General features: G+C 43.0%; 1 protein-coding gene across 1 annotated transcript in view; it reads left to right on the forward strand.

Annotated features, from left to right (window-relative positions):
- CAMK4 (calcium/calmodulin dependent protein kinase IV) overlaps positions 1 to 23665 on the forward strand; it is a 1079259-nt gene that overhangs the window by 949954 nt on the left and 105640 nt on the right. The window contains exons 6-7 of the mRNA XM_078677356.1: positions 2591 to 2681; positions 16589 to 16663. Coding sequence (XP_078533482.1) covers positions 2591 to 2681; positions 16589 to 16663 — 166 coding nt within the window. The remainder of the gene's footprint in view (positions 1 to 2590; positions 2682 to 16588; positions 16664 to 23665) is intronic.

The raw sequence follows: 23665 nt of genomic DNA on the forward strand, positions 1-23665 counted from the left end.
CTATTGCTTGGCCCTGCGCGGATTCATAAATCTTGAGTAATCTAACGCAGCACAAATCGCTACGCTGCATTACTCTACTACAGGGAGGCATTGCCATGCGTGTTACGTGGGTGTTCCCACTCAACATCCATGGATTTTGATGCATTCCCAGATTTACAAGCAGAGGTGAACCTGGGAATGCGCCTAGAAGAGGCATAACGAGAAAAAATAGCTTTATTTCTCCTCTTTATTTCCTCTTCCTAAAGAGAAAACCATCTCTCAGGATTGTTTTTGAACAGGAAGCGTCTAGTGTTTCCAGAACCCAAAACACACACAAATGGACGATATTTGTCTCTGACAAAAGTGGGAGCTTTGTGCCAAATTGACGAAAAAAGAATCAGTTTCAGCGGTTAGGAAAAGTTTTTCAAGGAGATGTTTAGAGAAGCATCCTTGCTTGTCATGGAAGAGAGCCAGCCAGTGGTTCCTTTGATAAGCTGAGCTTGTGAAAATCAGAAGTAATGAAGGCAAGAAACGTGTGAATGCCATAACAATTCATAGAGGTCTGACCAGCCATCTTATCAGGTCCATCTAAGCTTCCTTAGTATCCTCAGGCCCAAGGCCCCTTCAAAGAAGTATGTAGAAAGCCAACAAACTATAACCCCATGTTTTAGTGAAATAAAAACTGAAGTAATAGGGGGCAATGGTATTTGTAGTAGTTTATTTTTAGGCAGTGCCCAAGCTGAAGAGGGTAATTCCGGTTACAGTTTTGGTGTGACTGGTACAGCCATGATCTCATAACCCCACCCTACTGCTTTGTTTCAGGCCCACCTGTGGTGGTCAGGCTTGAATCATCTTCTATAGCAGGCCAGATTAGTAAAATCTAACCAGGATCGACAAATCCATACAGCGCCTAAAATATGCTACATCTGAGGCATTTATCATATTTGGGCACATGCATCATTGTCAATTGCATTCACAAACGGTGTGAATCGCAATTTTCTGCCGTTTGCGAATGCAATTGACAAAATTGGGATGCATCATGTTTTTCGCAAATTTAGAAATCCCAATCATGTTGCGATTTCTAAAATTGCGATTGCATTTAAGAAATCGCATTTTGCGATTTCTTAAATGCAATGCATGAATATTTAAAATTTGCGAATTCGCAAATAGGGAGAGGTAAATTACCATGAAGTCGACCTTCATGGTAATTTGCGAAAACTTTCAAAAATGCACTTTTGTGCATTTTTGAAAGTTTCATTTTACACACACACATGCCCTACTGTTGTACTCACTGGAGTGGTAATATTAATCGTTAACCCTCTGCTATCCAACACTTTCCCTACTGTTGCACTCGCTGGAGTGGGAAGAGTAATTTTTATTAATACAATTTTTTTAATTGATTGATAAATATGTTAATTATGGAAATATATGTAATTAAAAATGTTGAAGTGTTTTGTTATTGGTGTGGTGTTATAGGGTAGGAAAAAACATGCCCTTGGGGCACGTGTGTGTGAAAAATGTACTTAAAGTTATATATCAGGGGTGCAGGGCGGGGGTCCTTTGGACCCCCCCCTGCACCCTTGAAATTGCATTCTCAATTTGCAATTCACAAATTGCTAATCGCAAATTGAGAATGACTTCCCATTCATTCCTATGGGCCTGTAGGCCCATAGGAATCAATGGGAAGGGATTCCTTAATTGCGATTCGCAAATTGTGAATCGCAATTAAGGAATTTTAAGAAATCGCAAAAAAAATTGTGATTTTTTGATGCATAGCCTTTTGCGATTTCTTAATTGCGATTCCTTAATTTTCGCAATTAAGAAATCGCAAACGGCAACAATGATGCATGTGGCCGATTGTTCGTTAACAAAAGTCGCAATATGAGGAAAAGAAATATATGACTTCCAGGTGTATACTAGGTTGGATAAATATATTAGCCATTCTGAGGTTTGATTTGTGATTTAGATCATGTATTTGGTTTCTCATTTTTGTTCAGATACACTAGTATTTTTCTAACTTGGTACCCTCGAGGCATTGCTTCTAATGCTACCCTCTGCACATGTTCTTGGAAACCTGGCAGGGCTTTCAAGGTGACTCACTGAGCTAGTTTCTTGAATTACAGCCTTCGAGGTGCCTTCGAGTGACTTGTGGTAGGCTAACGACTAAATTATATGCTTTAGTCCAGGGATGCGGAGGTGCTTCGCAGCATCTACGCTTAGCAAGGTGATGTTGCTATGGAAATACATTGTTCTCTTATTAACACAAATGCTCTGCTTAACATTTTCTGTTGGGAACACAAATTAATGAAGCTGCAACCGAACGTCAAACATTCCCAGCACATCTAGAGTGATGTATTGAAATATAGAACGAACCGCAGTATTTACGAGGTGGTGTGGTTGTGTTTAAAGTTGCTCTTCGGTGTTATAACACGTCCCCTTAGTAGTTCAGTTAACGTAAGACAGGGTATTTTAAGCTATGCAAGTATTAGAAATTACCCTCTGATATGTTAGTAATCGTCTGACAAGTTCAGATATCCTGCAAAATGTTGTGAAAATTAAATGTGATTAATTTGTTGAATTATTGAATACTTTAATCTTTTCCTATCTGTAGTACCTGCATGAAAATGGGATTGTCCACCGTGATCTCAAACCAGAAAACCTACTCTATGCAACTCCGGCACCAGATGCACCACTGAAGATAGGTGAGCAGGGTTTGACGTAGGTGACTATGGCCCAAAAAAACAGGGATAGAGGGAAAAGGCTGGGTTGTCCGTACTGCAATTTTAATTTTGAGTGCAAATAGTCAGAATTAGGGGTTGAGTAGAGAAGTGCATTGCGTGCTAATGAAATATGCACGGAAAGTGGTGGGACTGCAGGTTGCAAGAGATGACAGCTCAACAGCTTTGAGCATTGTGAGTTGTGAGTTTGGGCAATGACAGTTGGCATATGTAACACCACTGCGCCTTGTACCACAATTGATCTTCCATTCCTATCTTTCTGATGCTGTCTTAGTGTGAAGGAAGGTTCTCTGTCTTGTTATGTGAGGATGCCATGTAAATGTTTGATTGCCAAAGAGCAGCTTCAGCTTGTTAATCAAGATTACACAAGCTACTGAGTTGATTAAGTACTTCCAAATGTTTGCTCTTTTATTGAAAGAATGCTTCCTCTTACATTGATTAAAGACTATGAGCATCCATCAGCGTGAAGGGTGATTGACTATTACAGTCAAAGGTTTCCCATGGAACCTTTCCTCAATGTGAGCCTGACACCTTCCTCACGCCTCTGTTTACCCAACCTCCTTTGACAATCTCCTAAAACCGTGGACCCCTACTGTATCGTTACTGGAATCTAGAGACCCCCCACTGAATTATTATTAGAAGCTTAAGACTCTCCAGCCTAAGCAATTTGATGATTTGAACTTTAAAACACTACACAATAATACAAAAATAAATATACACCAAACAAATGTTCTGAGGATGAAATATTTTGTAGAGTTCAGAATCAAATATAGAAAAAAATCTGATTTTCAATTTTGCTTCTTTATTTGTATACACTCTGTTAATTATAATGCATTAATTTTAATATTATTATTTAGTTGATAACACAGTCAAGGACTCCCTGAGTATAGTCATCCCGGAACCTTAGGGGTCAACAGATCGCATGTTATGAACCACTGCCCTATGCATCAGCAGCCATTTCAAGTTCCCGTTCTCAAAGTGTATTTAAAGCTCCTAGAAGATACGCTTATCAACTATACTTCATGATAGCTTTATCTCTCCTCATTTCCACTGAATCCTGTTCTCTTTCCCATTTTTTACCACATCTCACAGCCACTCATCCCTACCTATTCTATACCTGTTCTCAAATTGAAGGCAATGTGTCAAGAGGAAATGAGTAAGTGATTCTGAGTGAGGACTGTGGATGAAACCACCAGGTCCAATAGGACTCATTAATTGCTTGTTTATGACGCATCATATCAACTTAGTTCCTAAATTTCTTATTGTTTGTTAGCTTGTCACATTCTTATTCCAAACTGACCCTTGTTTATGTTCTGCATTCTCATCATTGGGATTTCCAAGAGAGTAGCCACCTCCTCCACTGAAGCCGCATGCCATGACACAGCAGTGCTGACTATCTCTGCTTGATGCCAATCTTAAGTTCTGTCTTGATTATGTACAAGAAGTCTGGCAGATCGTCGTCGCTGCACTTGTGTGTACACTCTTTCTATTGACATTTCCAGGTCATCTTCTGGGTCTTAGTCTGCCCATTGCTTGGAGAGAATGTGCTTTTGCTTCTGGAAATGGTCTGAGATCCTTTTTGTATGTGCTTCTTGACAGCATGAGACTAAATATCCCAGTCCCAGACTGCTACATGCATGTGATCCAGTCACAGAGTATCACAGTAAGCCGTCATGGACAGTGAACTTTGGTTTTCAAGTATATACCTCTATAACAGTTGGAGAGCACTGCACCTGGTTCTAAATACCATCCTGGTTTTAAGTGTGGTGTTCCTGATCTGTGGGTTATGCAGATGGGTAATGCCATCTGGCAGGTCTGGTGGGAAATTGAACATAATCAGATACATTGCTTAGTGGTGCTATGGATTGTCACACAGTTCTCCATGCTGGATTAGGTGGGCTATCTGTTCTTTGATCGTGGACACATTGTGGATGGTAAACAGATTGCCATTCAGGAAGAAAGAAGTGATCCTGATGGGACATGCTCATAGGATGTGTTGAGACACATGCATGCACACCTTTCAGAATCTTGAACCTCATTTCACCATTTTCTTCTATACATAGATTGCTGTGGTAACATGAGCATGGTGTGATGATAGATTTGCCTATTGATATGAACATGAAATCACAATTTTTATTAAAAGTGCACACAGTTACGACTGTGGAGACTCCCCATGAACAGCCGCAGACCACTTAAGAACAGACTAGTTCACGTGGTACTTATGCTTGTCTCAGTGAACGTGAGGCTACAGCCATTCGTCCATTTGAGTGATGCCTGCATCCTTCAATTGACTTCTGAATGCAACACATATGAGAATGTCATGACTGACATGAATAACACCCAGGAATCAAGTTAGCACATCTCACATGGAAATTCTAAATATTTCTGCAGTAAATGAAACACCCAAAACTCAGTCTTTTGTACCATCACACAGCAGGTGTAGTTTTTTTCAGCAGCTCTGTATAAGCTTTTACAGTGCATGACATGTAATATTACAGTGGCAATGGTAGACTGCCCTGCCTTGACTCATCGAAGTTATTAGGTATTTGCGACTACCAGACAAAAATACCTTACTACCGCTGCTGTACCTATTGAGCTAACAACGTTTGAGTAGTTAACATAAAAAGTCATTGGACCCTGCTGATACACAGTAACAATAGGCACCGAGGGCCAGCACAGGTTGACTGAAGGAACTCTATTATATGGGGTCCTCACCCAGTTATGAATAGCGTGACTCCATCTATGTTCACCTCGCAGAGTGAGCTATACCATCGCACAGTCTCATGTGAAGGGCAAAATTTGTACTAGGTTCGAAATAACCATCCCTTCCCGTTCTCACCTGTGCGGCCATCTGCCAGTCGGAAAGAAGTGGGCGGTCCCCAGTTCAGTGCCTTCAGTGCTCAGGGAGGCTTTTCGTTGGATCCCACCTTCAATTTAATAATGTAAGTGTCCCGGATAGTTATCCCTATGACTTCTCCACCCTGTTCGCATGCAGTGTGAATGGCTGTCAATTCCGTCGCAGACCACACTTTTTCATGTCACTTAACCATTGTGTCACCTGTGGAGCGGTCGGTTTTGTCTATGCCATTGCGTTCTGGCATTTGTAGAGCAGTAGGAGCAAATTGATGAATCTTCATCTATTTTTTGGGGGGTTCTGATCATACACCCAAGGAGGTGCAGCCCCTGGTCTGGGCTTTTGTCCTTTCCCAGCAGGTCAGACCATCTTGTCATCACCCCACTCCAAGCCTGCACCATCACTCGGCACTCCCACACTATGTGGTAGAGACGTGTCTCAGGCATATTATGTATAGGACAGTTCGAGTACATTTTCACAAACATCCGACTGATGCATCTTGGCAACCAGAAAATGTGGTGCAAATAAATGAATTCAGTATATTTAAATCTTGAGTTGCGAGATACTCGTTTCACACATATCTTGGCCGCCATTCATTGTTTGTCTGAAATCCCTACATGCAGGCATTGCACCCATTTGACCATAGTGTCGTCACTGGGGCACAGTAGTTGAGACTGCAGTGCATTGTTTAGGGTTGTGACGGCCTTACATCCAGTGCCAGGTGTCAGCAGGCTCTGTAGTGAAGTGTCAACTGCAGGCTCAGTCTGGCCCCACAAGGCGTGTGCTCTGTGTGCCATGGTATTGTATGCCATGAATTGGCCAGGTCCAAGAACAAAAGTATTTTCCATATCGGCGAAGGTCCGCTGTAACTTAATTGAGGTGCTCTATCATGCCCTAGAGCTCTCACTAGGGCCAGAGTTTCTGGACTCTTTGTGTTCCCAATCCATTGCATTGGTCACTGAAATTTTGCTGCAATGTAATTCATAGTTACATCTGGGGGTGAAAAGTCTGCACTGCTCGTGGAGTTTGTAGAATTATTCCCACTCTGTGCTCCGCGTAGTTCACGGAGCAGAGTTTTTCCTCACTCGTGCTTGCCAACGTTATGTTGGCGAGCGAGGAAAATCTTACTCCAGACCACCTCTGGCGAGACTTCTCAACACGGGCAGTCACGGATGGCCACTACCGCTCGTGTTGAGAAACCCTTCCGTTTGCATTGAGGAAGCTGCCGTTCGAGAAGAAAAGCTACTCGAGGTGCAGAAAGAAGCAGCACTCTCTTGCGCTGTGCATGGTGCCAGCGCGGGCCAAACACCATGTGCTAAAAATCAGCATGAAAGGCACGACCTAATGAACTACGCCGCTTGCGAGACTCCGTTTAGCACCGCAGAGTTTTTTGGTCACTTCTATGAACTCCGACCAGACCTATTCATAGATGGGGAACCCAGGCTACGCGCCGATAGTGTGAGTTGCGTCTTATGAAGCACTACTCTTTTTCAACTCCCAGCCCAGATGAGTTACGAAAACATGGCATGCAGTTACCCAAAAAAGGATTTGTTGAGCGCAACAGGAATGGTTGAGAACAAGTATAACAAGCACAGGAGTACTAATATTTTAGAAACAGCCACCCCTCCGGCTGGAGACAATGGAAGTTTACCCCACAAGGCCGGAGACTGCCGGATTGCTGCCAACACCCTCCCCAGGTTTCCTCTCATCAAGTTTTCGTGGTGGTGGTACTTGTTGGCCCCCTGGTAGCTGAAGATATCTGCATCCCATGCTAGCCTGGTGGGAGGAAGAGGAGCACACTCCTGAGTCAGACCTTTTTTAGGGGGAACAGGAAAGATTTGGTCCAATACACTTTGAGCCCTGAGATACAGTTGAACCTGTCCAACTCAGTCATACGCATAGATAAATACTGCTGAAGGTTGCGGGGATACACTGGGGCATAATCCACATATAGTGAAATAAGGTGTATGTCCCCTCTGGATAAAATGCTACATTCTGGTCCTCTGCTGTACAACAAGCAGGTCAGAGTTCCACTGCTAGGGTGAATATGATGGGTGAGAGGGACAACCCTGTCTCATGCCTTGGGCAAAATGTCAAAACCATCCAAGATCACCTGTCCAACTTGTACCCTGGCTAAAAGCCTTGTGTATAGGAGCTGCACCAAGATTAGAAACCCCAGGCCAAGACCAATTTTCCACAGGAATATCATGAGGTAAGGCCAGCCCAATGTCCTGAAGGCCTTTTCGATGTCCCTAGACACTGGCACAGCCATTTTTCTCTCCTGTCCCTCAGTGTCCAACCAGCCAAGTAGGCATCGAATATTCAGGAAGGTGTTTCGTTTCCGGGTGAAAGGGTTTTGATCAACATGTATCAGCGGCAGCATTAGTGGGAGAACCCTATTCCCTAGTACCCAACTCTTTAGTCTTGATTCAACAGGGACACCCGCCTATAGGAGCAGACATCTAAGTGGGCCCTACCCTTTTTTGTGCAGAATCATGATACTGGCCTCCCTCATGGATGGGGTGAAAATCAGAGTGCCTTCTTAACAACCCCATCAGGTCTTTTCTGGCAGTGAGGTTCACCACTCCTTGTTCTTCACTCCATTTGATGACCCCCTCCATATCTAGCAGTTCTTTAGTCACTTATGCCACACACTTTAGGAGGTCTTAATACAGTGCATCAGTATGACAATCTTTAAGGTCTCCCACTCAACCGTGCTGTACATGATCATCCCGTGGCACACAGTAGTGTATTAAGTAACATGTGTGCCTATTTGGTCTTGAAACCGACTGTTTAATAGATCTTTTGCCTGCGGCCTCTAGGTGGACCTTGCACCCTTCCTCTACCCCAGGATAAAACCAATCTGAGGGGACTGTGGTCTGACAGTGTGCACCTGATAGCCAAAAGCTGCATGGTTTCCAGCCTGTCCTGGTAGTGCTTCATGACCTGGAGGCCAGGAGATCCCAGAAACAGAGGTGTTGATTGGTCCATCCCGGAATCACCCACGCAATTGAGGTCACACCCCTCTCCACCCACGTAAACACTTTGAGTGCACAAACTTTGCAGTAACTATGGGGTCAGAAGGTTAAAAAACTGTCCCATGTTTGGTTTCATAGAGCGCTATGATTGAAAAAGGCTCGCCATCCAGGAGTCCCTCAGCCACCCCAAACCTGAGAGTGTCGCACTACAAAATGGGCAGTTTCCGCAATCCACACTAAAGTCCCCCTCAAGTATGCTGTCCCATACCATTGGCCCTCCATCGTTACCCATCTTCCTAAATTATGACCTGTGAAGTGGGTCTTCTACAAGCTAGCAACTTGTATGTGCATATGCTTTAACTAAGTGTATGTATCATGTGGTTTCCAGGGGATAGACATCCCCCTGACGTTCCAAGTGGCAAAATTAGAAAGCATAGCTATAATTCAGCCAGTATTCCACCTAAGAGTGTAGGGAGGTGCATAGCCAGCACTGCGCATCCATAGGCACCACCGAAGCAGGCTTTCTTACGTGCCACCCAAAAGCCCAATGAGTGATTATCCAGCTGAGCGAGCAGACGAAAAACCAACAACCCTAACTCCCACTACCAGGTTGAGAGTCAGAACGAGATCCCAAAACCATAACCATGAACACAGAAACCTGAGTTAACATGCTTTCTTTGGACATCCATATCTAAAATGGATCAGTGGAGTGCAGCAAAACCATGTGGTCCTGCTGGCACTAGCCAGTCAAGGACTAGAACAGTGACCACTGCATCTTGGCCACCATCGAGCCTTCCACCTCCCTCCCTGAATACTCAGTTACACAATGATCTGGCAGCTACAACCCACCTCACATCAATGTGGTTCAGATGATGTCATCCTTTGCCCTTGGAGTGAGGAGTGAAACACAAGGACTGGCCATGAGTGCTAGCACTGACTCAGATGTCCAGTGTCTGAAACCAGTTTTTGGTTTGACAGTGCAAATTTGCCCTTTCCTCAGCCGCCTCTTCTAACAAGGGATGCCCTCTAGGTTTCCTGGGATGTCACCTAGGAAGGCGCCTCCTCTCATCAGTCCTGCCATCTTATTCCATTGGTACAGGTGCGTCAAGCCCCATCATCTGGAGCCAAAGTCTGCTGTCCTCGGGCATGGAGAAAAAGAGAGACTTGCAATTCTCAGTGGTGCACAGTTTGGTGAGGTACAAGAGGCCGCAAGTCAAGGGCACAAAGGTGTTTTTTATTCCATGTGTAGTTTGAGTGCATTCACTGAACCCCAGTAGGGTAGTCGAGATAAACGTTCACAATTTGCCCGCCCATGGTATGTAGTCCCTTAAACCAGGCCACCTACAGGATTAGGTCAATGTCTCCATAAATGAATAGCAGGGCCACAATGGTCGTCAGTGGTGCCCCAGGGATGGTGGATGGCCCAACACCCAGTGGACTCTATCAAGATAAATCTTGCTCTGAAGCATTCCTGGGATAGCCAATTTTCAATAAACAGCTCAACATTAGGTTTCTCCTCTTGTTCCGGCAAACCAATGAGCATGTTGTTGCAGCACAAGCACCCCTCAGAGTCTTCGGCCCGTATCATGACATCCTCCTATTGGCCCTTCACCTGGGCCTGTAACTCCTGAACCTTTAAGCGGATGGAGGTGAGAGAGGACCTGTGATTGTCAACTCTGTGTTCAGCTCTCAGCAAGTTGACATCAATCTCCACCGAGTCGATCTTTGCCTCCAGGGTTAACGTTGTGTCCTTGATATGCTGGAGGATGGCATCGAATTTGCTAGTGTGGATGTCATGTGTGGACTGTACATGGGTTAATATGTCCACCACCATCGATGACTGGTCCTTCTTATCCAGCAATGATCAGTCTGGCCGCAGTTCTGATGTTTTTGGTTTAACCATCCTACCAATGTATCCCCCAAAGGGGTCTATCAAGCATTCAGTCTCAAACAACGGCTGTCTCTCTGCCCTCTACAAGCCCTCTTATGCTAGGGTAGGGTCTCACATATAAAGCCAGGCACTGGGCAAGGCATAGGGCCCCACCAGCAGGAGTTCATAAATAAAGTCAGTGTCCTGTGTGTCCACCACTCACGTGAATATCATCCCAGGGACCACCACGTCCCTCACTACCCCAGGAGAAGTATCTCCTGGCACACCAGGGGGGTCTCATGCTGTGTCACTCTCCAGGGGGCTCACAGACCATGCATGCCACTGGCGGGAGTTCCCTATGTTGGGCTCCAATGTTCAGCACCACAGGGTGAGAAGGGGCATTTCCGGGTGCCAGTGCTCCTCACCCAGGCCAGGGTCCGCAAGTGCACCCACATCCGGCCTCACTCCAGGCATACGTGCAACTGCTGATCCGCCCACTTCAGCAGATAGGCCACAGCCTTCAGGAAGCCCTTGCCTGGGCTGTCTCTCTCTCTCTATCTCTCTCCTTGCCAGGGACCGGAGGCGAGGAAGCCTTATCTTGGCTCGTGAGCTACCCACCTAAAGAGGTACATCCCCCTGGGACAATAGCAAGTGGTGGTGTCACCCCACTCCAGCCAGGCATACGCCTTTGGGGTGGCCCCTACGAGACTCCCATGGTACGCCACCTCTCTGCCCCGCACCAAAACCGGCCCTGGCAAACTGCTTGTCTGGGCTCCCTGGGGGTGGAGGGGGGTGCAGCTGAGCTGTTTGCTCGGGCCGGTTTTGCAGATTTTGTTACAGGGGGCCGATAGTGCAGGCTCGCTGTAACAAAAACTGCCTCCCCAGAGGCCCAAAACCAGCCCCCACCCTAGCGGCCGCACCGGGGAAACGCCCGGTGCCTACTACAGCCAGTCTGGCCCTGATGGTGAGGAACGCTCTCTGGAAACGAGTCTTCCAGTAACTTCAGGCCCGCCAGTGAGTCGTGGGGGCTTCTGCAGATTCTACAGTCATCCTAGGGTACATTGTAGTCATGTGCATGGAGTTGGTTAGGCCGCACTGGAGCGCCTTTCAGTTTTGTTGGGGAGAAGGAGCTAACACCAGCAAGTTCACAGACAGGAGCGCACTTTGATGAAAGTGTGACTACATTGGTTCCTGACCCCTTCCTACATGGGGCCAAGATGACCCAATAAGGGTAGACAAAGGTCAACCCTACATTGTTTGGCAGCACACACATATGCAGTGGCTGTGACTGGATACCTTGTTTCTGTCCTGAAGAATGCCACGGACTCACATGAGCCATCAGGTAGATGACTGTGTGTGTGGTAATCGGGTACTAAATCCCCTTATCCCCATGATAGATTTTTAATACCAAGTGGTATTCTAGGTAAATATAAAGGTCAGTTTGGAATACCTCATTGGCTTTTAATTTCTATATTTTACATTCTTAGATAGAAGTGCTTCCCTGGCTCCATGTATAGGCCCGCTCTTCATGGAACCGGATTGTTGAAGAGCGTTGGGAGTCCTATGGTGAAGCATGACACCTGGTGGTGCATGAGGACATCCTGTCACATCTTTGGGTATGCCCAAAAGTAGATTGGTATGAAATGGAGCATTGGTTGATATACAAAATAAATTGAATCTTGGGTGGCTTTCTTGTCTGAAAAATGGGCAACCTAACAAGTCGTCATCTTGGCCAACAGAGCAGGTGTATGATTAAAGTAGTGATATATGTTGACTTCAAGGCTAGTTGATTGTACCTGACCTTGATATATTGTTTTGAAAACTACTAAACCTCTTACTTACTACCTACGTTTGAGGTCAACTAGTACTTGATTTAATGTTAGGTGAGATGTGTCTCTCTCTTTCGATGGATATATCTGTCCAAGTTTTCTGTGTGCGTGGGTGATGATCAGAGGAAGTCATGGGGTAGGGACTTGCATGTCCTCAATAATGTCTACTTACATCTTCCATAATTCTGCTTGCACCTGCTGAATATGAACTAGAATGCAGTGAGCAAGTAGAGCCTTGGGTTACATTAATCAATTATTATTTAGCTTTACCTCTCTGTTTTTGAAGCAGCCCCTGCCTTTGATAACTTTTTCATATTCATCAAAGATGTACACTAAGGATGTCCACCAAAGATCTTACAACTGTTGACCCAGAGGGAAAACTAGATAAGCTTTAGCTCTTCAGCTGTGGGGCTGGTCAACAAGGTCTCTGAACTGTTTTCTGCAATAACACGAGGGCCTACGTCCGTAGTTTACCTTGTTATATGGTGCACTCATAATCACCCATGTGGGAAGTGGGTGAGGAAAGTCAGTGAGGTACATCCGCAGGCATATATTCTTGTTCTGGTGATTCATTTGACTCTACAGAACATGGAACATCACATTCATAGTGGACCTGATCTTCAAAAAGGCATGGCCATAGTCTTCGGTGTGTCATGAATTTTGATGTCACTTACCTTACAGTCTCTCTTCTGTGCATTTCCTTCTCAATATTCAAGACTAAATTGCAGTGGTGCACGTGGTTGAAGGCTCTTGCTGTGATAGTGACACCATTATACTTTTGCCAGGAAACTCTCTTCACATGTAAAAATACCTGCAATCTCATTTGTTGTGGCTTTGTTTTGTTTTGCTTTGGCCCAAAGCCCTTAATTATTACCAATTAGTGTGCCTGTGTTCTCAGACACCATGTGTACTGCAGAGCTAAATGCCACTTCTACGTGAACAAAACATGTCTTAAATAATCTTAGGTCAAGATCTTTTTAGAGATATTCCTGGCTCCCTCAGTACTTGCTGGGGCAGTCTGTGTGCATGGCATGTTTTTTCCCTTCCATTACATCATCTTGGCAGCTAGAGTTCAACATTCTCACCTGTTTTTCCCAGTGTTGTGTGTTTTCCTAATTTTGTTGATCTTAAGATGAAAGTGGACTGTTACCTCCCTGAGATCTTCCATCAATCTGGGATTGTGGCTTAGAGGTGGTAGAGTAGTAATGTGATGAGAGAGCAGCCTGCATTGATGGTCAAGTGGGTAACTGTGTATTCAAATGAGGTATCCTTAGTTTCTAGGGATGCCCCTTACTTTCTCTTACTATGCTCTACAGGATGATTTTGTACCATGGGAGAAGAGACCATCAGCTAAGTGGCATTTAGACTCAGATAGGATGTCATGAATCTCTAATGTGTGCTTCGGGCTGTGCACATGTTGATTAGGCCAACCTTTTGAAATAGGTTTACAACTTTATTTTCATAGGAAGCATTTGAGGTTTTCCAGGTCACAGTTTTCCCTTTACCCGAAGGGGGCAGTGGCATGTTGGGGCATGCCAGTAGTGGGAAGGGTTTTTTAGTTGGTTTAGGATCTCAGTGTTGTGGTGATGGTAGTATGGGGTAGTTGATATTTCAGTTATATGTGATGTTTTAGGCTTTTTGAGGCACTCACAGTATTCCTTGAGTGCCAGGAGGATCTTGTCATTGGCCTGGATCATAGTGGGTCAGTTGTTGTAAAGGTTGACAGAGAGATATCTGAGCATGCCACATTAAAAGAGAGTATCAAGTCTACAAATCTCTAGGTATGTGAGTTTCTCTTAAGGTTAGGTGCCTGGAATGCATGGAGCTATGCTGTAAGGTAGTGTGAGAAGAAGAAATGCTCCTTCTTAGTGATTTGCATATTAGCGCTAGTGTTAAGTATCTGAAATAAGGGTTTCAAGGTATTCATGTATAATGGCTTTTTTAATCTCTTGTCTAGTGACATATGTAAATCAACAAGACATTTAGAATGCTGATGAAATTGGGCAAATTGAGTAAATGAATTTTGCACTACCAATTTTGTATTGCTTTGCAGTCAAATACTGATTTAAATATAAAACCTGCTGTGGGATCTATAAGTCACACATAAAGAAGGGGAGAGGTTACATTCCTACCCCGACCTCCCCAGTCACAATCTATATCACACAAAAAGGAGGTAGGAATGCGTCTTCTGGTGGGCGAAGATGAATTGGCAGAAATATGTCGACACCTTTGCAGTAAGCAGGGGTGAAGGATCCTAATTATCTCCCATCACCACCATCCTTTACGTTTTTACCCTGGCCGGGTGGCCCAGGAATACAAGTAGAATTAGGGACACATCAAAGCTAGTTTTAAACTTCACAAGCTGCACTTCTCTTTGGTGATCCCACAACTTTATGTTTGTATTGTCTTCCCCTCCCTTTTGCTCCAACCCAGTCGTTGGTCTGCACAGGTGTGTCAGTAAGCAAGCCCAATGATGAAGCATTTCACAAATTTGTGAGTGAGGGCAGTTTTTACTGACTGAGCACGTGCCACCACCGGAAGTTGCATTACTACCTCCTTTTTGTGTGATGTAGGAGGGATCTATAAGACCTTGCTAGGCACAAATTCAGGGAATGTTCAGGAAGAATATACTTGATAGACTCTAAGCAGGTACTTAAGGTCCACAAAAAAATACTGATAATTGTAACCCATAGTTACTGTTCTACATTTGGTACCGGATCCTAGACAGGTGCAGGTGACGTAAAGTCCATAAGGCAAGACTCCATCTTGAGCAGGCCCAGGCTGCATTTTCTCTTGTTTTGCAGAATTATAAGCATGTCTGCCTTTGATGCAGATGCCGTCTGCCCTTATATTTCCAAGAACCTCTGAAAGTGTCAATTCATTCAGACAATGACATTGAAAGAACATCTGATGTGACATCAGTCTGGAACATGTGTGTTGTTTATTAACCAAAACAATGTAGTCTGCATTGACGTGTTTTTACATTACTTACTTATTAGAATGCACCTAAGACTCTCATCTTGATGCACATTTTATGCTAGACATTCCTGAAGTTATGTCAGAAATGTCCATCACTGATTAGATACAGTAAAAAAAGGACTGCCACTTGACCATTTGTCAAGAGAGGTATTTAGCCTAAGATTATCATGCAAGATACTGCTAGATAAGATCTTGCTGGACAGGGATGCTGCTGCATCGCCTTCTAGGCTGATACCGAGCTATGGGGTAGATTAGGATTGCGGACGGACTTGAGTCTGTCCGCGACCCCAGAGGAGGAGGAAACGTCCGCATGGGCTGCGGCGTTCCCTCTGTTCAGATTAGGATGTGACCGCCAGGGTGCCGGTCACATCCTCTATGTCTAGCATTGCGGCGGGTGCAGCTTCAAGCTTCACCCGCCGTAATGTTAAAAATCCATGCATCGCATTTGCGCGCACAAAGCGGCCTGCTGCTTTGTGCACGCAAATGCAGGGGGGTACCATAGGTAGCCCCCATGTGCACCCCCCACGCCCCCTTCACCAAGGGGGCCCGCAACGGGCCCCCGAAGTGAATGTCCGCATGCTTTTCCACGGCGGAAATGCCGCCGTGGAAAAGCATATGATTTACTCCATCCTAATATGGCTGGCGGTGTGTGATAGACACCGCCGGCGATGCTAGAGCTTTTCCGCCGCGGTCGGAAGGCGACCGCGGCGGAAAAGCTGCGGACAGATTTCAAGACCCACCGCCATCCTAATATGGCGGTGGGTCTTTTGGGCTCCGCAGCGGTTTTCCCGCATCCTCCGGGCCGGCGGTGGCTTCCGCCGGCCCGAAGGATGCGGGAAAACCGCGATCCTAATCTACCCCCAAGTCTGGCAGGAGAGAAGCTGATGCAACATGTGTTTTCCTTTTGCAGGGAGCACTGCCTTCTCGGCGTTTAATTGCTACAGCGTTTTGCTGTAAACAGATATGCAGTGCTTTCATTTTCGCTAAGAGACTCTAGATGCAAATTAGGCTACTCCATGCTCTCCTACGTTGCTCATAGCAGTAGATTTTACGGTGTTAGGTTGTTGGGTGCCATTTTAACTATCATCTTATATCTTTATATTCACACTGCTTGACAACTACATTCGTGCTGTTTTAATGATATTCTGTGTGGATATTTTAGTAGTGCTGAGCAACAGGGTGAGGCTGTTGAAATAAACACTTTTTAGTTAAAATGTCTTTTTTTCCTAGTACAGTTTGTGTGTGGGATATTGTAAAGAACGAAATGAGCTCTTTCAAATTACCACAGTGCCTCTGGTTATGTTATTTTTATATGGAATGCAATGACAGATGGTAAAATATTGTTTGTTTCCCTCAAACAGCTGATTTTGGACTTTCAAAGATAGTGGATGATCAGGTGACGATGAAAACAGTGTGTGGAACTCCTGGGTACTGTGGTAGGTTCTATAAATTCAAACTTAATATACATTAGATTTTAAATATTTTATATAAATGAAAATAAATGCCTAATTTTGGAAATAATGCATCGTATTACAAAAGAATGTATTACCACTTTCTGAAAATGTGTGCAAGCCTTAGAGCACTGGGGAATAAATCAAATACATTGAGTTAGTTCTTCCCAATGATGAGCTGTTCTGTCATGAATGAATATTACATGCCATTTATGTTGTATACACATACATTGACCTAATCCTTTTGCACTGTTGGACAAATGAAAGGAAAGCAAGCCTTATGGCATGCGGGTTTGGAATAAAATGAATAAGAAACTAAGGAGATGGGAGGTATAGGAACTTCATCTGTGGGAACTGTTTCAGAGGTTTTAGGCCAATCTGGGCCTACTGGGCCCAGGTTATGAAATTCAAGGCTGGTTACCACCAGTGTCCCCGAATTTAACCATACTATTGGACAGAAAAAGGATCCCCACGCACTCTCCTTTAACACTTTACTGTCAGTGAATAGTGGACTTGCAGTTCAAGGCTTACTCATGGAGGCGTTGTAGGATTAAAGGCGCCAAACTCAACAATAAACAAATAATTGTAAATAAATTGTTGCCTACGTAGCCAGTGCTTTGGCTTATCAAAAGAAAAGTAATTTGTTGTGCTATCTTACACACCACTAGAATTACTACACTTAATAGACGAAGGACATTTTCTGGGACTATTGGCAAAAGTTCATACGGGGATTATACAGAAATTTTCTGAAGGTAAAAAGTGTTGCCGCCCTATAAAGGGGGATCCAAAGGGGCGTACCCAGACCTTGATAGAGCCAAGAGTGCTCTGAGCAGGTTTCCACTTGAATCCAGCCCGAATGCCCTTGTATCTCTGGTCAGACCTCCTGAGTGATCTGATCTTCTCAGTGGAGGCGCAAGGCTACTTCTTAACTTGGGAACAGCACACAAACAGGAAAATTGTGAGCGACTGCACTGCTGTTGCTTGGAAGACAAGATGGTGATTGAGTTGATTGCGTTTTTTCTTCTTCTTGTGAAGAGGGCTCTGAAGTCTCCATCTGAGGTGTATATCGCCATTGAAGACTGACACTTTCCACCTCCCTGGAACATGTGAATGTGAGGACTGTTCGGTGCTGTGGCATGTGCTAATGAGCAGCAGGGACCTTTGGGTTTATATTAACCATTACCACAAATTATTTGGAAAGATGTCATCTATCACTGCTGCCCCAGCAACTATGTTCGTTCATACTAAATAATGTCGCATACACTTGTTCTACTCCTTTCCATTCACAAAGATCTGTTCCAGACATAATAATTGATAAGAAGGGAAAGATAAAAGTAAAATCACAAAATCCTGATGATTGGTTTGATCACTTCCTTATCCCCTTCTCTCTCCTTGAAAGTCTTGGCTTCACACCAACTTGAAGGAGGAGTGGATTACAGGCCTTAATAATAGTAGTCCTGCAGTCTGTTTAGGCTACGTACTATTGCAACATGGCCTGACACCATCCCACTAAACCAAAAAGCAAATAAAACTTGAGTCCCAATTTAACTAGACAGATAGAGCATCAAAAGCACAGGTATCCTTTGAACTTTGTAGTGTTACTCTTGATTCGTGATTCATAAAGAGCTCTGATTTAAATCCCTACTCAGGAGTGCCCATTCTTGTGTTTCAGTTTGAATATTCAATATCGTTTTCGACATACCATATGTGTGCACTGCAAGGTGAACATTGAGTATGGCAATATTTATACATTTTAGAGACCAGACCTCTGAAACCTACTGACTTCACTATAAAAGATTCAAGTGGTAACTAGTTTCTAATACCTGTCTTTTTATCTGTGAGTAAAGGACACAATACCTTATTGAGCATAGTGCCGTCTTTTGACTCATCTAAGTTAAATTCCAGTTTGCTTTGTAGAAAGGACTTTAAAGAACCCCCTGGGACAGGGCCACAATCATCCTACAATAACATACAATTCATTTATTTAAAAAGCCTACATGTTAAGCTTGGGTAAAGTTGCAATTCCAGTGGATTGGGGGTATATAGTCACAGAAACTTTGTACGGATAAAAAGTTCTAAGCAGCATCTTCGATTTCTGAAGTTTAGTGTCTACTGGAGTGCTAAGGTACACATTAGTTGTGGGCTGTGCTTTTTATGTACCCAGATCATACCCTGCAAGGATTTGCGTACATTCGCATGGGTCACTATTGCCCAGATCTTGTTTCTGTGGACAGCCATTCTGCTCTAATGCACAGTTGTGTTGATGCATAATACTCATGAAAAATTGGTTGAACCAGATCCCCTTTCGGCAGAGTCAATCACGTCCAAATTTTGTGATAAAAAAAATGGTTTGTCTTTCATTTGGAATACTTGGGTACTCTGTCCTATTGGGCATTTCTTAATGGTACAAAGTATATAATCAGTCAAAATCCTCTATTATTATACATTGTCTTGAAAGTGTCTTCTGTATATCTTTGATTTCAATAACAATTACAGGGTTATTGTAGTTGTGCATGTATAGTGAGTTAAGGATAGCATACCATCCCTCCTCACATCTTTTCCTTTAAGTGCTATTTGTGATCTTGAACAAGATTAGATGTATTAAACCCCTTTTTTTGCATAATAGGTACTCATCTTGTCACAAGTTATTTATTTTACTGGAGTTCCTGAGGTAATAGTATTGGCTACTGTGGGGCCTAGTCACAAACTGCATATTATAGTATGTTTAGTAGTACTCCAGTAGTACTACTAACGTACTACAAAATGATATTCACAAACCTACATGCAAAGGTCTTTGCCTCCTCCTCGCCTGTCTTTTATGTATGGAGATCTCTGCCCCAAATAAGATCTCCATACCTGTATGTATACATTTTAGTAGTAAATGTGGGAGAGATGGGTTGGAGGCTGGAACATACTTATGACTAAATAGGAGAGTTAAGGAAGGCGTAAGGAGGGGCTTAGTGAGGGTTACAGAGAGTTTTAAGTACGGTCATAACCCACCCACAAACCAGTAAGCCCATTGCTGTTCACAAACTGCACTTCTACAGTTAATACACCCTAACAATATCCAAAAGAGCCGTAAATGCACTCGAGCTCACACACTCACACCTGGAGTTATTGCTGCTCTACACATGACCAACTACTGGAACAACGTACATTAAAAAAAATGAAATTTAAGAGATTTCTGTTCATAACATTTTTCATATTTGCTACATATTATATATAATTTTTATACTTTAGATGAAATTTAATTTGTGAAGTTTAAGATAATTAAATATTTAATTCCATTTTTTTATTTTGTTCTACATTTAAAATAAGTATTTGTAAAATTAATTTACATTAACTTATAAATATTTTCACTGTTTTTTGTTTGTTTTTAAATCTTCATTAAACTTTTCAACTTTTCCCTGGTAAGATCTCTGCCCAGGGGTGGAGATCTCTTCATTCATATGAAAAGTTACAAGTAGTAACTTTACACATATGAATTAGGATACACCGACTGAATTCTGTGGTTGGAAACGTATAAGCCTACAGCATGTAATAAAAGTACATCCGTAAGTTTAGGAATATTCTAAAGTAGTACATTTACTACAAAGTGTATGAGTACGTGAACACATGTAGATTTACTTATGTGTAAGTTTACCTTTGTAAATAGTCCCCTCTGTCTTTAACTAGGTTATGCATTTGTTCATCTTCTGCTTGTCTAAAACCCAATGCCATGGCTTTAGATCCTATGACTCCTCGAAGCTACACAAAAGACATTTTTCCAAGATAGAGTGCTTTGGGATTATCGTGGCGAGTCTCCCCTATCCATAGAGCAATCAAGTATATGCTCCCACAGTCTATAATACCCTACTTTGCTTAACTATGCTCTACTGGACATTTTGGGCCTTATTACCATGAGGCTTGGAAAGCCTCCAAACGCAACAGTGTCGGACATTGAAATAAGGCCCTTTATCTCAGTACAGACCTCTGTCGACTAGATTATAAGACTGCCTGGACCAGAAGCAGTATATACGTTGGGCAAGCAATAAATGAGTCAAACGATGATATTTTTTACAGTCAAAATATCAAACTGAAAGTTAAAAAGATTGATGTGTTATACAAAGGGAGCATTTAGTTGTTATTTGAAATGCCATCACTTGCACTATCTGGCAAGCCAAGCAACAATCGGCTAGCCTATGAGTTGATACAAAATGTGACTGATATTACCTACAAGCCTATGGTTGAAAGGGCCTGACCAGCCTATCACTTTGTGTGTGCAGTCTATGCTGTCTTGAGACTTGCACTAAAGTGTGAATGACTCTTCAACAGGTTAATGGCTAGAGAAGGTTAACTCAGATTCCCTTTCTGTCTGTGATATCACTAAGCAAATTACTTATTTATTTTCAAGATTTTCAAGTAATTTCATATCATATCTTTGCATCTATTTAGGTTGTTGTGTAACTACCACAATGCATTTCACAGCTAATAGACTATTTGTTTGCTTCTTTGCCCCACGTTTTTAAATGCATTGTGCAGAAATCTAGTTTCATTGAAAGCGTCTGTGTTTCAGCTGATGCTCTGTCCTGAACTGTACGCAGAATATTTATATCCCTTACGTCTATATTCTTATTTATTGCTCCCAGCTCTGAGCTCCTCCTTTGTGCTCAGGTATATGTGATAATAGAAATGACAAGCTACAAACATATTCCTAAGAATGTAATTGGTAATTGTGCCTAACCAATCGTATCGGAGACATGACTAACTTGCTTAAAACTAATGGTCAACATGAGAACATGAAAAACATGTTTTTTCCTTCTAAAAGGAGATATATTCACTGTATTCTATGAGATTCAGCACTCAATGCAATTAATGGCTAAGGATGTGATGAGAGTCTCTCTGAGTGCCATGTTAGAAGTGATGTAACACAAAACATAATGGTTAGACACCTCTAGAGTATGTAAATACAAAACTTCATCTTCATGCTCTGTCACCTATTTCTACCTGCTCCATATTCAGATACCTATTTGTAATCCAAGCTGTTACCCAAACCAACAACTGTAACTTGTGGACAATTGTAGCATCATAGACATCCAGTGTGTTTGTTGGACTTCGCCCTCGTTAAAGGGTCACCCCCAAAGTTTTTGCCTCCACCCCTCCTGTTTTCTGAACACATTTTTGTTGGTGTGTAGGACTGTGTGCACTTTACCACAGTGCTAAAGTGCTTGTGTTCTTGCCTTAAAACATGGTAGAATTGGCCTTCACCTGATTGACAATTTTAATTCACTTATAAGTCCCTAGTAAAGTGGTACAACATGTACCCAGGGCCTTAAATTAAATGCTACTAGTGGGCCTGTAGCACTTCTTGTGCTACCCACTTAAGTAGCCCTTTAAAACATGTCTCAGGCACATGTCTGTAGGTTGTGTGCAGTTTTAGACTGCCAGTTTGACCTGGCAAAATAAACCCAGTACAACTCTGCGGCAGTATATTCGTTTGTGTGTACTGGCACTCTATAGCTGTCAGTAAGCATAACTTCATTGCTCTCACCTACGTTTTCATCACCGGGAGTCTGTGTGTACACTCGCCGCGCCTCTGGGTTCTATACAGGCATGTTATATTGTTGCACTTCCGTTTTTTGGCACAGACTACATTGGACATTGCATGACTCTTAGGAATCTAGGTTACTATACGTTTTCTCATTCATTGCACATGTTCTGGATCGCTATTGTCATTCTTTACTTTTCTCTCTATTTGACCGTATTAGCCTCTGGTGACGGCACCACTAAACATGTCATGGCTACCGTTTCTCTCTACGTTCATGGATCATGCTGGATGAAATGGCTTTGAATGATTTTCAATTTATGTTTCAACAACCATAAAACTAAACTGTGTTTATGTTCATATTTTCAGTGGCTCCTGAAGAAGGGACTTCAGGTCCCGAAATGCAATGGGCACAATGTCATCAAACGCAATGTTAACTTAAACTGTTGTAATGTTGTTTCTGTTGTACAACTGTATTTGAGTATCAGCCATTATGGTACAACTATTTCTACAGTGATTGAATGAGTTGATCACCAACCTTAATGTTTGATCTTTCAAATGAAATTCGATTGAAAGACTACCTGAATACTGTTGTTTCTGTTTACTTTATACATGCAAATTGTTAATTGGGCGTGCATAAATTTTGCAAAGTTAGTATAACATCGAACTGCTGTGTACGTGGTTTCCTTCAGGCTATTGTGCTTGATTCACCGCACACACAATAAACCTTTTGCCATGCCTAAACCTACCTTTTTAATACATATAAGCCACCCCTAAAGTAGGCCCTAAACAGTCCATAGATCAGAGTGCATTGTATTTAAAAAGTAGTCCATGTGCTTTTAAGTTTTTAAGTAAACCACTTGCACCCTGTTGTCAGGAGGACTGCCGAGATCATCCTCCTGTAGCAAATGGCGAAGTAGTTTACTACTGTGACGTGCGGCTGATTTTGGCAGCCTCTTTCCCCCACCCAAAAGCATCTCATTCTCAGGCGCTTTGATTGTGCACTCCCTATAACCGACAATACAAGTCCATCAGCCGTGCATGGAGACACAGTGCAGTGTGTGTCTTTAGCACATTCTATCTTCAGCATGTTTCAAATTGACATGCCTCGACTTTCTGCCAGGCGGAATCTCCATTACTTCCCTTCACCGGGCGCCTGGCTGGGCCCCATCTGAGTACAGTACCCTTTTTTTCGATCCTGAGACAGAATATCGAGGCCAAGAAATTCAAACTACATGAATATCAAGTTGGAAATATCGTGGAGTGGAAACATCAACAGCAAGAATATCGTTGTCAAGAATATCGATTTGCAGGTAAGTAATATCGAATTTACAAATATAGAAGTCATTAATATTGTTTGGAAAAATACATTGTTTAAAATATCGATTTTTTTAATTAGTGTTATGTATTTTAGTATATATTTTAAATGTATGTGATGTATTTTTTTTGTAGAATTGTGTATG

This window comes from Lissotriton helveticus, chromosome 2_1, assembly GCF_964261635.1.
Source record: "Lissotriton helveticus chromosome 2_1, aLisHel1.1, whole genome shotgun sequence".
NCBI classification, from domain to species: Eukaryota; Metazoa; Chordata; class Amphibia; order Caudata; family Salamandridae; genus Lissotriton; species Lissotriton helveticus.